This window comes from Amphiura filiformis, chromosome 13 (assembly GCF_039555335.1).
Source record: "Amphiura filiformis chromosome 13, Afil_fr2py, whole genome shotgun sequence".
In the NCBI taxonomy this organism is placed as follows: Eukaryota; Metazoa; Echinodermata; class Ophiuroidea; order Amphilepidida; family Amphiuridae; genus Amphiura; species Amphiura filiformis.
Genome location: NC_092640.1, coordinates 61,512,590 through 61,529,022, shown reverse-complemented (window position 1 = coordinate 61,529,022; position 16,433 = coordinate 61,512,590). Strand labels below are relative to the sequence as shown.

Genomic DNA, 16,433 nt, shown 5'->3' with positions numbered 1-16,433 from the left:
ATGTCATTCTGATATCAAATAATTTTGATTTTTTGAAATTCGCAATTTAATACACATTTTATGGCAAATCATTAAAATTGATATTTTTGATATTTAACAGTACTTGAAGTAAACTTTATAAATCTGATGATTTATACTTAAAGTGTATGTAGGTGGGATAAAAAGCCGACGATCAATTGAAAATTTTGACCTTTCTTATTGAAAAAATCCATATCTTCAATACGAAAGGTCAAAATTTTCAATTGATCGTCGGCTTTTCATCCCACCTACATACACTTTAAGTATAAATCATTAGATTTATAAAGTTTACTTCGAGTACTGTTATATATCAAAAATTTGAAAAATATCAAAATTTTATAATTTGTCATAAAATTTGTATTATATTGTGATTTTCAAAAAATGAAAATTATTTGATATCAGAAAGACATGCTTCGTATTCAGAATGCAATTCGATAGGTCTGAGGTCCTCTCATGTCCCACAAAAAATACTGTCGAAACGCAATAAACGCTCATTTTAGATCCCTTAAGTAGTGAATAATCAATAAAACAGTCAATAAATCCTTTGTTTCCTATTGTTTATTGTCAAGTTCAATGGAGCATATCTCAATAGTGGCATTGGCGACAATGGGGCTCAGTTGTGGAGGATGGTCACATTTATGATTATTGATGTTGTTTTCCTTTTTCGTTATCATCTCCTTTTAATCATCTCATCAAATTCCATACCTGTTTAAGATGCGTCTTGAGTGTCGACCCTTCAGGCTCTGGTAGTAATGGTATTTGCTCGTTCCTTCCATACGACCGAATCTGTAAAGTACACAACAAAATGTCAAATGGTTAATAAGATATTTCATGTAATACACAAAATGGAAAGACACCACTTAGATTGTAATCAACCAAATTAAGTTGGTTTTCCAGCACACAATGCAGTCAGTGGTGTAATCAAGAGGGACAAGGGAATGAGCTCCCAGTCTGAACTGTAGTAGCTCTTGATCAAAGCCCTCGCAGTGACATAGAAAGTTCTAGTCAACCATCCTCAGTACAGTGACTATACATGTAGTCTGTCTCGTCTGAAGTTGAGAGTAATGCCATGCTGGATTTCGCAGTGGCAGATTTGAATCAGTGCGTTTACACGGTTGTGTCACCAGCATACAGACAAATCACCCGTCTGCGTGTGTATGTGTATACACCCTGTGGGTTTAGGTTATAATGGCATCCGACGAATCTGCCACTGCAACATACAACAACTATATAGAAAGCTAGAATAATGGCTTCCCTCAAGTAGCCCCATTACCTAGAATGTTCCAGTCATTTAGAAACCCCACTCATCAATACGCCATTATCTGTACAGCTGTGTGGGGCCCTACACTGTAGTGTGCATGCATATTGCATAACACTCCAGTACATACACATACAGAAAACCTGATTCATGCGTAAACGGTCAAACGCTGTTATTGCCATGATCACCAAATGGCACATACCAAGAAGTTTCCGTATAAAACTCATTCTCCTCATAAAAGTCTTTGACCAGGTGACACGCTAAATGGATGCAGGGGCTTATACAATTCACTCAATAATATCTTTGACCAATTCATCACGCCCTCTACGACAGTTCCTGCAATGTCGCCTCCAACAGGTAGCAGTCAAAAGTGATGGGTTGCCAGTCTGATGAAACCACTAGTGTAGTGGTGAAACATCACTAAAAATGTGAGTTTGTAACATTTTCATTTTCTTGGAATTGTACAAAAAGAACTATAATTATGTGAATAGTCCTCATAAAAGTTATTTCATTTGCAATACTACAGGGTAGTGATGATACACACAAACAAACAAACAAAATCAGATTTTACAATAAACATTTATATGTACAAAACAAACAATATTTTACATCACCCTGTCACCAGAAGCTCAATCAGACTTTTCTCATAACCCCAATAACAATTTTTAGTAGGCCAGTGTCCTATTTATGATAGATTCCATATCATCTTGGAGCTTTTGTAATAAAGTTTGTTAGAATTTAATTCTGTACATGGGACCTCTCATAACGTTTCAATCTTAATAATTTTTAATAACAGCTTGCAAATCCAGGTCACATAGGATATAGGCCTATTGTACAAAATAAAAATTCCTTTTAAAAAGAAAGGGGTGCCCAATGGGAGCTTTGATGTGATGTGCTGAAATTAGTATAAATCAGTACTGATTACACTTGAAGCAGCAGAAATGATCATAAAATAATTGTCAGTGTGACAACTATATACTATATATAATAATATACGTGAAATTGTTGCATGGTTTTATATTTTCACTCCATTCATGGTTTATTTCATAACTAAATGAGCCTTTATCTCATCTGCTTTAAATGTGTAGGCCTATCTGCTTGAGACTATGAATGAAATAAACATTTAAACTGTTCAGAACTGTACAAAATTGTGAACGAGAGATGATAAAAAAAATTAACTATTATTGCCACTAATAAAATGTCCCCTATATAGTATCACAATAACCAGGCCAGGTCATCCATGGATAATTTACCATGAATTTATATAGGTATTATTATTATTAGTATTATCATGCCTCATTTCATTTCAAATGTAGTGAAACACACCACAAACACTGCCTGCAGCAATGTCATGTATATGGACATGCTAAAAGGCAATAATACATTTTAAAAATACAAGTGATTTCACACTTGGACTAAGTTTTGAATAGAATTTGATTTTTTAATTGTTTTAGTTGAACTTCCTTTATACATGGAAGTCCCTTCACTCAGTGCAAGGTAATGCTTTATTAGGGGGCTCTGTAATCATGGAGAATGAGAACACTGTGATTCATAATAATGATAGGTATAATAAAAGTACATTTTTTCTATTTTTTGTTTGACGATTATCAATTATTTTCCAAGCATTTGAACTTATGGAATGCAGTTCAGGAGTGGTATTGGGTATTCTAGCTGCTAGTTCAAATCCATTCTCCCATATATGGAAGACATGGCCTTAATCTCCAACATAGGGAGTGTGAATTTCAAATGGTGTTACATGAATGGGTGACATCATTTGAAATCTACACCCCCTGTGTGGGAGATTGAAGTTATGCCTTCCATAGGGGATCATATGGATTTCAACTGAAATAGCCAGGCAATGTGGAATGACAATGGGATTTTGCTGTAAAAAATGCATAAGACAGTAAGAAAAAAAGAAAAGCTCTTTAGAGACAAACTTTTTTCCCTCATAATACATATAAAGATGTTGATGAACTACAGAACGTTCAACTAGTGACAAAGCAATAAGTTCACCAACTGTCATTGCCTCATATACATTTTCTTTCAAGTACATTGTACACCATCTTGATGATTCCTGTCACTCATGAATTACGGAATTACACTCGAGACAATTAAACAGCTTTTGTATAAATATTAGTCTTGACGTTGTCAAGGAGACATCCATTTCATTAACTCATACTCCTCATTATTGTTAGGTTTTACGATAGTCCAAAATAATCTACTTCTAAGAAGCTCTGTTGTCTTTTCTTACCTGTTGTAGAGTGATGACTTCTACAGCATCCGTAAAAGGTCATGGGGACATTTTGGTCACATTTTCTATCGAATAGTAAATCAGTATTGGGAAGAAATGCATCTTTTCTGCCTTTTCACTGACCAATCAGAAATAGAAACCATAGGTCAGAGGAGCTTTCAGAGTTATGCGGGGGGTGGGGGGTGGGGGGGGGGCTTATTGGTTAAAATCACCGAAAAATGGCTGATTTTACATGATTATTAACAAAGTGCGTGGGGCTTCAGCCCCCAAAGCACCCCCCGGGACACGCCATTGGTAAACACCATCTGACTGGTCCATGCTGTGAGTTTTCTGAAAAGCCTATACCCTTTTCCATAAGTTTCGGCTTGAGAATGACAACATGTTTGGTGGGAGTGCCCCCACCTCTGGCTCAAAATCTTCAAAGAAGTCTTTTCGCTAGAAAAGTGCACAATTTCTAAACAAAACATGCTATGGTCATGACCTGCACTTGTTACTATACTTGACATTCTCAGCAATTGTGACAATATTTCTAATTAGATTCAGCAGCAATGAAAAAAAACCCAAGAAAACTAAAAAGAAATGGGTACCAATCACTCTGATACAAGTTGTATAAATTTCAAACACCAAAGTACTTTCTTATACCCAGCTGAAATGCTATAACATTAAAAATCCCATCACACTTTTAATGATGGAAAGAGTCACAATATTTTAACGTAATTTCCCATGGGCCTACAAGAGTTCAACAAACTGCACCAAAATAACTTTTGCAGCTCACAATGGAATTACTTAACATCCTTGCACTACTTTTTAAAGGGATTTTTTTCCCAATAGATAATGCTTGCTTGGCACACCCCTATTTGGGTTAAGTATATACTTCTGCACCAACGTCTTGTACATATTTCGAAGCAGGTTGTGTTATTTCAAGTTCATGTTAAGCTCAAGTTTTCTCCGTTCCTCTCTTTTTCACACTTTTCGGTTTCTCAATGTTGACAGTTTCTTGTCCAATAGATGGCGCTTGGCACATCCCTATTTGGGTTAAACAAAGCACAAAATCTTCACCTGCTTGAAAATTTCATGAATTTTGCGAGAGCAATTGATTAGCAAAATTTTCTTGCACCCAAATATTTGTTCTTCTTATACGAGTGCCTTTAAGGGAATGTACAAATTAATGAAAGTTCCATGCCACAGAAACATGGGTTCTCTCCCAAAATGTGAAATTTAAATACCTCAAAATACTTCTGCACCAACATCTTCAAACAGGTGGTGTATTTCAAGTCTATGTAAAACTTCGTACATATACTCCAAAGCTCAGATTCATTCCTTCCTCTCTTTTTTATACTCAATCTGTATGTCTAACTGCCTTTCTAAAATTACTAAACAACTTGCACTACTTTTTAGGTTTGCACTACTTTTTAGGTTTTCTTGATGTTGACACTTTTTGGTCCGATAGATGTTTGGTACACCCCTATTTGGGTTAAGTACACTACTGTACCAACATCATGTGCACATTTTTGAACCAGGTTGCGTTATTTCAAGTCCATGTTAAGCTTTTCAACATGCTCTTAATAGCCCAGTTTCCTTCCTTCCTTTCTTTTTCGCTCTCTCACTCTCTCTCTCTCGCTATATGTCTCACTCCATCTCTCTAATTTTGTTCACACTAAAGTTTGTTCGGCTTATAATTGGCAAAAATCATTCAGTTTTGTTACTGCACGTGTTAATCAAGTCCAAACTATCGCTTGCATATATTCATATAAGCTTGCACCAGCTATGCATTACACAACTGGAGTACAAGTGCTCCGCCCAACTGTGTGCATGCCATTATGTTGCAAGTTTCATTTTTTTGCCAATTATCAGCAGAACAAACTTTACCTGTCTCTTTCTCTCTCCTCCCTCTCTATTTTGTCTCTTTCTGTCTTTGTATCTACCTGTTTCTCTGAATGTCCATCTGTCTGTTCCTCATGCACACACACCCTCATACACCCCCACCCACCACACTCCTCTCTCTCCCACAAACACCCCCACCCCACACACCCTCTCTTTTATTAATCCCATCACCATACTATATTTTCACAATTGAACAAGAACAATTCCAGCATGCATCCAAAAGGTTTCAAAGATGAGTAGAAAGCTGTAGTGATTTTCTGTTCTAAACAGATTAAGTGTAGAGTTGATGGTTTTGATTAAGTAGTTTTAAGTACTAATTTGACACACTTTTTAAGATATCCAAGATACAATGTAGACAACTAAAACTGTTACAAGTGTAATGAGAAAATGTTAAGTGATTAAAAAAAAACTCCCACCACCACCGCCGCCACCATTACTATGAAACAATAACAAGGTTTAGTTGGACGTGGAGTGCTATGTGGTTATCGTCCACAAAGTGTGGTTGCAATATTGAGCCCATGCAAGTGAGTCCAAATCCACTTGATGTACATGATATCCACATACACCAGGCACAAAAAGAAACTCGTCAGTTATATTCATCCCTGTTGTTCAATAACTTGATAATTTTGGATTATTCTGAAATATACATTTTGTTAATTGGACTTTGCTTTCTCATATGACACCCTGATCGTGAAAAACGAACAAGAATTGACCAAGATATGCGCCTCCAAAGCCTCAAACCCCAAAATCGAAAGTTGCATTTTCAACGATTTTCAATGGGAACGCATCGTTGTATTGCACACAAGCACCACGGGCCAATCAATAAAGCACACAGTGTAACAGGCACAATTGAATCGTTAAAATTGCAACTTTTCATTTTGGGCTTTGAGAGTTTGGAGGCGCATATCTTGGTCAATTCTTGCTCAATGTTCATGAACAGGGTGTCAAATGAGAAAGAAAAGTCCAATTAACAAAATGTATATTTCAGAATAATCAAAATTATCAAGTTATTGAACAGCAAGGATGAATATAACTGACAGTTTCTTTTTGTGCCTGTGTAGTACTCCCCATCCACATCTTACTGAAAACCTCACTTATGTATTAATTACTGTACAAGTGCAGATGATTTCAACAACTTTTGTGTCAAAACAGATATCAAGTTTTGAAAGAAATTTCCACCACCAGTTTTTGTTGTTTTAATACAGATCACTCACACAAACCAAATGCAACCCAATTTGTGTAAAACCAAGAATCTTTAACTATAAAGAGTGGAAAGTAAAACAGTTGTAATTTCTCTATGTGGGGGTGTGTGGGTGGGGAGGGGTTGTATGAAGGGGTGTGTTTGGCTATCTGTCTGTATGATATTAAGTTTAAGATCCTCAAATGGCTTAATGTGGGTGTGTGGATAGGAGTGGGGTGTGTGCGTCTATTTTCACTTGCAACCATAGACTTCAAGTCCACATTTTATGAGCTTAAATTCATACACCAACACAGTGGACATCCATGGTTACAAGACCTATTCCAGAGGGCACTTCACACTCTTAGGAAGAATTGAGCCTATTATGCCCCCATTATGTCTGGTCCACTTTGTGGCCATTATCAGATTTGTGTGTAAAAATCTAGTTTCAATGGGATAGCTATTCCAGTTAAAATTCATACACCCCTATGGTAGACATTACCTTAATCGGCCACATGGAGTGTGAATTTCATATGGAATGGGTGACTCCATTTGAAATCTACACTCCTATGTGGGAAATTAAGGTCATGTCTTCCACAGAGGGTATATGGATTTCAACTGGAATAGCCCAATACTGAAATGTCACAATTCTAATGTTTCATTGGGCATCAATTCCAGTTACAATTCATACACCCTTATGGTAGACATTACCTTATAATCTCCCACACAGGGGGTGTGAATTGCAAGTGGGATTACCTGAATGGGTGCTTCCATGTGAAATCTACACCCTGTGTGGGAGATTAAGGCCAAGTCTTTCATTGGGGTGTATGGATTTCAACTTAGAATGTCACATTTTCAATGTTCTCGACTGCCTGTGTAAAATCCAAAGGACCATGGCTGCGAGGGAAGAAGGGTAGGGGTGTGTGTGTGTTTGTTGATACGTACATATGTCTGTATGATTGCATGTTTCAAATCCACCACCATATTCTAACAGAAATCCCAGAATACAAATAATTCCTACTACACACACATCATGAGTCAAGTCAGGTATAACAAACGATATATTTCCTATAGAGTGGGTGGAAATCAATAAAATATTTCGAATACCACATTCTACCAGTTTTGTGCAGAGAAATATATCATCCATCCATGGAGGTATATAATTATATACCTCCATGATCCATCGCTATATTGGTTTGTGATGAAATGAACAACTTGAGCCATTCATGTGGATTTTAATAGTGATGAGAAAAAGAGAAAGAATTTGAAATAAAATAAATGAGGCTTACCTTAGTTACATCATCTGACTCTGCCTATACAAGTATATTATATAAAATTATGTCATTTTAAAAGGATAATTGGACATAAAAATATGATGGTTTGTATTTGCATCAGGTTTTGATGTTACATCTTCAAATTGAGCAGTAGGCCTACATGTCAAAATTTTGAGATGCATAACGTAAGATCAAGTTTGAGTAATATTATTACTTGACAATCATGAAATAAGCTTCAAATGTGTTTTTTTTTAAAGCGCAGTGATTTATAGTACGCTACGCACAGGCACAACGCCTAGACGTTGATCCACAAGCCTCAGCACACTTTACAGGTTTATGGCCCCACATCATTCCATAAACCATTTAACAACAAATCACACCCTAGACATTCCACAATTAACCATCGCAACCTGGATCAGCTCCCCGAGTTTCGTACGGGTTAAACGAGACAATTAGCAGCAAGTTCCTTGTACAGGGGAATTTCAAGCTAACTCAAAAAACAGGAGTATTTTCAAGTAAAAGATTGTGGGACTTATTATTGGAGCGTCAAATTTCAGGATGGTAATGAGAAATATATGATCTATTAAATGATACCAAAAACTCATTAACAATGAGAAAAATCGGGAGGGAAGGTGCTGTCGATCGGGTTCCGGACCTTTAAAGTGGTATTTCATGATTTTCATTTTAGCATCCTCTTTTCAGCTAACAGCACATCTTGTCCAGTTTACGCAGTCAAGAATATTAAATGAAACAATGTCTCCAAAACAAAAAGGTTTTTGCCACAAGATGGAAAATTTACTACTTCTCATCGCTTATATATTTAAAAATATATACTGTAAAATACTTAAATTTCACGGCAACTTAATTTGGCGAATTGGCATCTTTTTATGGCAATTTGAATTCATGAATTTGCATCCTCTTGCTAAAAACCATTATAAATGTACTAGTTAGCGGTAATTTAATTTAGCGATTGAAGGTGCCAGCAAAATTAGTGAAATTAAATTGCTAGAGAAATTAAGTTCTTTTACAGTATTTAAAAGCCACTCATATCAGATTATTAAGCAATTGAAACTGCACACTCAATTGTATTATAAAACATAAATGCTAAAACATCCCATATGCAATTAGAATAAAATGATACTGCGAGACAGTAACTTTTCATGACGCTAGTCAATATTCAAAAGTCCTTTACATTTAAACAAACATACGAACAGCTGGGATATGACATCAGGTATTTACGGAAGCAATTTATGAATAATTGTGGTTAAATTGACATTCATGATAATAGCTTCATTCATGGAAAAAACAATACAATGCATTTTTACCAGAAAATTTCTTTTAATATCCCTTAAAATGGAATATTCGTGTGTGGGAGGAGGGATAAGCCCACATGGCATACATGTATCATGGAGTCGTTATCACTAAACTACACACAGATTGTTTAAAAAATGGCTTTAAATCATGGTTGATGATGATAACTTCCATTTAAAATCCATACACCCCTATAATGGAAGACATACATTGTAACTTTAATCTCCCAAATTCAAACTCCCTGTGTGGAAGATTAAGGTAATGTCTTTCATAGGGGTGTATTGATTTTAAATGGAACAGCCCATTTTACAGGAGGAGATGGTTATTATTCATCTTACAGCAATAGGGACACATAATCCACAGAAGAGGATGGTATGAAACTTTGAAGAGGCGGGAATGATAGGAAATTTAAAATAATTATTTCATTCTTAGAGAACAAGTAATTTTTAAGTCATTAGGTGTAAAATAACACAGGTGCTACAAAAACCGAAATGTATGATGCGTATTTTTTGATTTCATGTTGTTTATAAAAAATATGTTAGGATTTACGGTAAAATATAGGCTAAATCTATTATCACTTAAAGAGGTTGTGCATATGATGTATCATACCGTAAATATGGCGGGCTACTCAAATGTATTCAACAAAAGCATGATTGCAATCTACCGCAACATTCCGTCTCACACACATAATAAATGCACTACGATCAAATAGGTTGATGACAACATTTGACTGAATGGACTGTACTGCGCCATGATTACGGTGAAGGACACTGGTTCAAATCCTTTGTTTGGAGCCAATCAATAATTTCACGCACAACCTCTATCCCCCCACTGGCAGTCGTAAGTGACTGAAATTTTTGTCACTCCCAACCCAAGTTCAACTGCTCGATATATTGGATAGTCGCATTCCTGATAGGACAACAGGATGCAGATACAAAAACCAAAAATGTGCTATTCCAGTTGAAATCTATACACCCTCCTATGGAAGACATAACCTTAATCTCCCACAAAGGGTGTGTAGATTTCAAATGGATTTAGCAAATCCAGCCAGAACCGCAAAATTAAAGACACACAAAATGATCAATAATGCATTGCACCTACGGTGTAGGATTGAGCAACTGCAAAATTAATAAGTGCTGAAAGTTTACTTTGTTTTCAAATTGTGAAAATATCCATGTGCAATTTTGACTTATACAGTTCTGTATAGAAGGAAATTTACGTGAGGTTTTATTTTTGTGCTTTTCACAGCTAATTTCATAACTGTGAATTTATAATTCCACGAAAAAATTAATATTCAACTGTTTATAATTGTGAATACAAGAAACCGCAAACTGCTTCAAACAACTCAAATCGTGAAGATTTAATACCACAAAAATATCACGCATTACAGTATGTGAATATCGGATGGACTGATACTCTATAACCTATATGGACTGCTCAGTGTCAGAAGTGGGTAAGTACCATAGCTGCCCTGTGAACATTTGGCAATTTACACACAGTATATTGTACTCAACTACACATGGCAGCTACACATGGCAGCTATTGCACGTATACCTACTGAGCAGTCAATATCTAACCATTCATGCGACCATTTATAATTTCCTAACAGATGGTACAGGTTAATTCAACCACTCTGTGACAGAAGACCTAATTGTCTTTTTGTGTTTTAATTAATCATTATACTTCAATTCACTGTGATATTGTACTCAAAATTCAAATTATTAAAATGTAAACAGAATGTATCCCTGTTAGAAAACTACAGTGCATATAAATTTGAAAATAACAGTAAAAATGCCAAAATAATCAAACAAACATTGGAAATCAAGAGTCACCTTAGGAATTTAACTGCAGGGCACATTGCAGTGTTTCATGGCCTTTGGTATCACAGATCAATAAATTACATGTATATGCATGCTATGTATGTCTAATTAACATTGATTGTATCTATAATTATGTACTCTTATGCAATCATTCTCTGTGCTAACATGACGAACATTAATTATGAGATGCATTAGCTCTTGTCATTAATTTCCTTGGCTTAAAATTGTGCATTAATTCTATTTTCATACATACATGGTGAATATGTCCCTACTGCGGATAGCAAAAATCATTTCCAATTATTATTTGGGTCAAAAGTGCTATCTACTAAAGTCAGTAAAAATGAATTGCAACTTAATATTGGGTCAGATGATGCTATCTACTGAAGATAGCAACAATGGATTACATTAGCCCGATGATACTATCTATTGAAGATAGCATTCTTGGATTGCAATTTATTATTTGGGTAGAGGATGCTATCTACTGAAGATAGCAGAAATGGATTGCAGCTTATTGCTTGGGCCAAAAATGCTATCTACTAAAGATAGCAATGGATCACAACTTATAATTTGGGTGGAGGATGCTATCTACTGAAGATAGCAAAAATGAATTGCAATTTATTATTTGGCCTGATTATGCTATCTAATGAAGATAGCAAAAATGGATTGCGATCATTTGGGTTGCGGGTGCTATCTACTGCAGATAGCAAAAATGGATTCCAACTTGTTATTTAGTCCGATGATGCTCTCTACTGAAGATAGCAGAAATGGATTACAACATATTATTTGGGCTGATAGTGCTATCTACTGAAGACAACAATAATTTATTGCAATTTATTATTTGGTCTGATTATGCTATCTACTGAAGAAAGCAAAAATTGTATAACAACTTATTACTTGGACCAAGGGATGCTATTTACTGAAGACAACATAAAAGCCTTCACAACATCACACGAAAACTGGTATTATGTAAAAGATTGAAAGCACCTGGACATGATTTCCCCTTACAGACCTCTCACACCACATATGTTTACACTATCATCAAGCCTAGATGTAAATTTATGCAACACAATAATACCTTTGCTTAACTTGTGACCTTTCAATACCACTGAGAAATTACCAGTGTGCAATCAGAGTATCCGTAATGATCAGAGCTCTAACAAATAAATCTATTCTATGCTGGGTTGTATAGCTTGACATTTTGTTGTCAAAATATCTAGCCATATTGCCACAATTTAGTTTTTAAGGGGTCTAGTCCATACAAGATCCCGCCCAACAACTTCGTACCAATTAAATTTCATCGATATACTTCGAATATCTAAAATAAAGAAAGAGGGGTCACAGAGTTAGTTTTCGAGAAATAACCATTTTAAAAAGGCCGTTTTGGGGAAAATTAGTAAAAGGCGTCTATGGGAAAATGGAAATTTTAGACATATTTTCGATTATAACAAAAAATCTACCACAACAATTTTGCTGATTTTTTGATATAATATGCGCACTGATAGGATGTTTCATTTTAAAAGCTAATACAAAATGGGGGTCACAGAGTTACTTTTTTCACAATTTGAGCATAATGGCATATTTTTTGGTTCAAAATACCAGTGCGACATCATAGCGCGTCACTCGCGAAAATCTTGTCGCGGCTCATATGCGCTAAATTGTCCGCGTATAAACTACAAGGGAAGTTGAATACGTATTATTGGCTACATCTCAAAATCAATATCAGCGACAAAACGACTCATTTAGCTTGATCCTAACTCATTTAGCTTGCTGTTAACCAGAAACTGCAAAATGACACAGTTTATGTGTTTCCCTAGTTTTCTGTCAAAATGGAAACATTTTAGCAAACTCTGCATTGACTTGTAACCCGACAAATACAGTTCTCACTCACGTGTGACCAAATTCTGCAAACTATCCTCAAATATATATAACCAGATTACAACATCTCATGAGCAAATACCGGAAGCTTCGAGAACATGCATTGTACATATCGGTACTCACGCAAAATGTTTAAGCTTTAATCTGTCCTGACTACCAAGAGAGTTTACTATCGGAATATAAGCACATTAATCACTTGCAATGCAAGGATCATATCCCGGCTACACACATCTACACACATATTAAAAAATTTTGATAAATTATTTCCTGCCATGTTGCTAATATTACTAAGAGTTAAGAAAGGGTCGGTCAGATTGGAAGTCTTATTTGACAAAGCAGGTTTTAAAAAAATCAGATTTTTAAAATTTAAATCAATTTATCTTTTATTTAAATCGATTTTTTTGATTTTTTTTTAATTCCAAGAACTGCTATACTCCATAATAAGTTCAAAAGAGACCAGTGGAATGCTAGACATATGCAATACTATCAGGTATTTACAAATATTCAAAACGTAATTATGTGAAAAATTGGCAAAAAATCATAGGGAAAAACCTGTTGATTTCTGCACCTTGAAGATGAATTTTTAGCAATAGATAAAGTGACATCATAGAGGTATTTTAATTGTATCCAAAAGTTGTAGAAACATCAGGAATGAAGTAAAACAGTCAATTTAAGAAAGAAATTAACTTACATTTATCAAAAATGAAAGTCAGTGATTTTTTTAAAACATCAATTGATTTAAATCGCGATTTGAATCAAACAACCCTGTGACAAAGTAACGGGCAAACAGACTGGCTGAAAAATAAGAGGGAGGGAGAGAAGAAGAAAACAGAAAAGAGACAGATAGACTTCACTATTGGGACAGAATCTGAAGAAAATAAAAACAAACAGAGGGAGACAGTGAGTGGGAGGCAGAGAAAAGAGAGAGAGAAGGAAAGACAAACAACTATACAGAATATGCGAGAGTAAAATTTCATACACTTCAGTTTAATTATACATAATTCTGATTCAACGCTTTTTACAGCTGGTAAAACTGAAGCAGCAATAAACCTTTGCAAGGCAAATTAAGGTCAATAAAAGCGGCACTGAAATTGATCCTCATTTAACGATATCGGTTCTAAATAAGCCACACTGTGCCAAGCTGTTCATAATTTTTCTTTTTTAAAGCTACTTTAGATGAGACCCACAGGAAAATGAACTAGATCTATATCTAGCAAAAATAAGGCACTCAAGCTATATGTAGAGCACAGAGAGATAAGTTGAGTGTCTTATCTCCACTTGAAAATGATATGACCATTAACACTATTAGTATTATGCTAACACAGTCTCAATGGGCTATTCCAGATAAAACATGCACCCCCCTATAGAGGGCAGCGGAAATCCAGATTTTTGGTGGTCTTTGGGGCTCGGAATTCAGCCTATTCTACTTATGCTGTTCCAAATTCCAGCCTATTCTGCCTATGCTTGGCGCAAAATTTCCAGATTTTTCCACCGTTTTGTTAGTCTGAAGGCATAGAGGGTATTGGAATTCCAGGTTTATTGTGTTTATCCTTGGTTGGATTTCCAGACTTTTTTGCCTCTGGTCAACAAAATTTCCAGATTTTTCCACCGTTTTGTTAGTCTGAAGGCATAGAGGGTGTTGGAATTCCAGGTTTATTGTGTTTATCCTTGGTTGGATTTCCAGACTTTTTTGCCTCTGGTCAACAAAATAATCCATATTTTTGTCCATGAGTTGCTGGAATTCCAGATGGTTTTGTTAGTAATTTGACGGAAAACAAGTCGCAGGGTGGCGAATCAGAACCTCCCCTACTCAGTTGACAGATATGTTGTGACAAAATTTACAATTTGCATCTCCCTTTTGGTCTATTTTAGACCAAAATTAACCCATAGATTGGCCCATTTAGTATTAAAATGCTAAATTGCCGCACTTTTGCTACAATCTTGGTAAAGCCAAGTGAGTAGATCTGCGACAATCATGTTGCCTTGCCCACAGGACCATCAAAAGGCAAACTCGGCCATATACCAGGTATATGATATACACATTTTAGGCTATGCCAGTTGAAAGACATACACCCTGTATGGAAGACATTACTTTAGTCTCTCACACAGGTGGTGTAGATTTCAAATGAAGACCCCCCAAGAAAATGGTTGCCCTGAAAATAAGCTGTTTCTTTACTCAATTAATGAAAGTTTCATTGAGTAAAGAAACAGCTTAAACAAGGAAGGTGACCTGATATATTTGGAAAATCAAATTCTTTAAAACTTATGTATAATATAAAATGTCATCCCTTTCAAGCACTCATGCAAAAAGAACATGTAAATGTTTTTTGTCAATATGCCTAATTCCTAATGGAATTACGGACATTTATACAGCATGCTATTGGTAGTCTACAGTGTTTTTATTAATGATAATCATCATGATCATGTAATATATTGATTTCAAGTGAAAGGCCCTATTTTTCTCATAAACATATTGAAATTAGAAGTTCCAACTCAGTGTATTTCTGAAGATATCATCAAAAAACTGCCTAATGTTTATGAGAAAAATATGAGCTTTCATGATCTGATACCAAAATCAGGGTTGGTACAATTTGTGACCCTACTTTTCATACCCGACTTTTCATACACCACCTTACCCGACTTATTTTTAAAGTTTTGTTAGATATTCGCAGTTTATTCCGTTGGTAATCAAATATTAAGCAAATACCATACACATTTCCTTAATATTATTGATAAAGAACAGCGTTTTCAAGCATTTTCTCATCTCAAATTTCAAAGCCTCGTTCAGCCATATTTAGATACAAAATTGTGATAGGTATTGATGAGTTTTGAGCCCTGTGCAATTCTAATCGCCTGGACTAAGGGATTGTTCAGAAATACTATGGGGTGGCAAAATGGAGGGGTCAAAAAAGTTTTATGTCTTCAAAAAGGGGAATCAAAAAAGTTTTTGCTCCTGATTAGGGGCGGGGTCAAAACAGTTTTAACAAGAAAATACCAAAAGAACAAGAACATACAACATTTCTTTTTGGAAGCTCGAAGACTTTACATTTATCCAGTCTCTATACGAAAAGAGTATATGTATATATTCCACTGATAATACCGGGTCAAAATGATGCAACCGACATTTTTTTCGTCTTTGCCCCGAAATTTATATTTTTCCACTGACCAAGAAAAATTACGCCCCTGATAAACAAGTCTGATAAAGCACTAAAAATCTTGAGTATGTGCCCAGATGTTTCTCTCAATTTCCCTTTTTGTGTTATTTTTATTTAATTATTGGTTCTAAGAATGAAACATGAAAATATTAGAATGCAAACAATGAAATTAAACTTCATACAAGTCACCCTATAAAACTTGCATGTTTCAGTGTAGGAAATAGGCCTAAAGGCCTATAAATTAAAAAAATGTACAACCATTAAACTTAGTGTATACTTGTTATAATGTAAATTGCCCGGGGTAAATTGGGATTGTGATCGTTACTGCACAAATCATAAGTTGTTTTTTAAATTCTTGGAAAGGGTTGATCTAAAAGGTTGTGTATGTCCAAAAATGGGGGGTCAAAAAA

At 35.4% G+C, this 16,433-nt stretch overlaps 2 protein-coding genes across 2 annotated transcripts in view; one reads left to right on the top strand and one right to left on the bottom strand.

The window, feature by feature from the left end:
* Positions 1 to 16,433, top strand: part of LOC140168619 (uncharacterized) — a 367,911-nt gene that overhangs the window by 266,800 nt on the left and 84,678 nt on the right. The window lies entirely within an intron of this gene.
* The window catches only part of LOC140168749 (MAP kinase-activating death domain protein-like), a 144,733-nt gene that overhangs the window by 81,255 nt on the left and 47,045 nt on the right, over positions 1 to 16,433 (bottom strand). Inside the window, 1 exon segment of the mRNA XM_072192159.1 lies at positions 724 to 804. Within this exon segment, the coding sequence (XP_072048260.1) occupies positions 724 to 804 (81 nt within the window).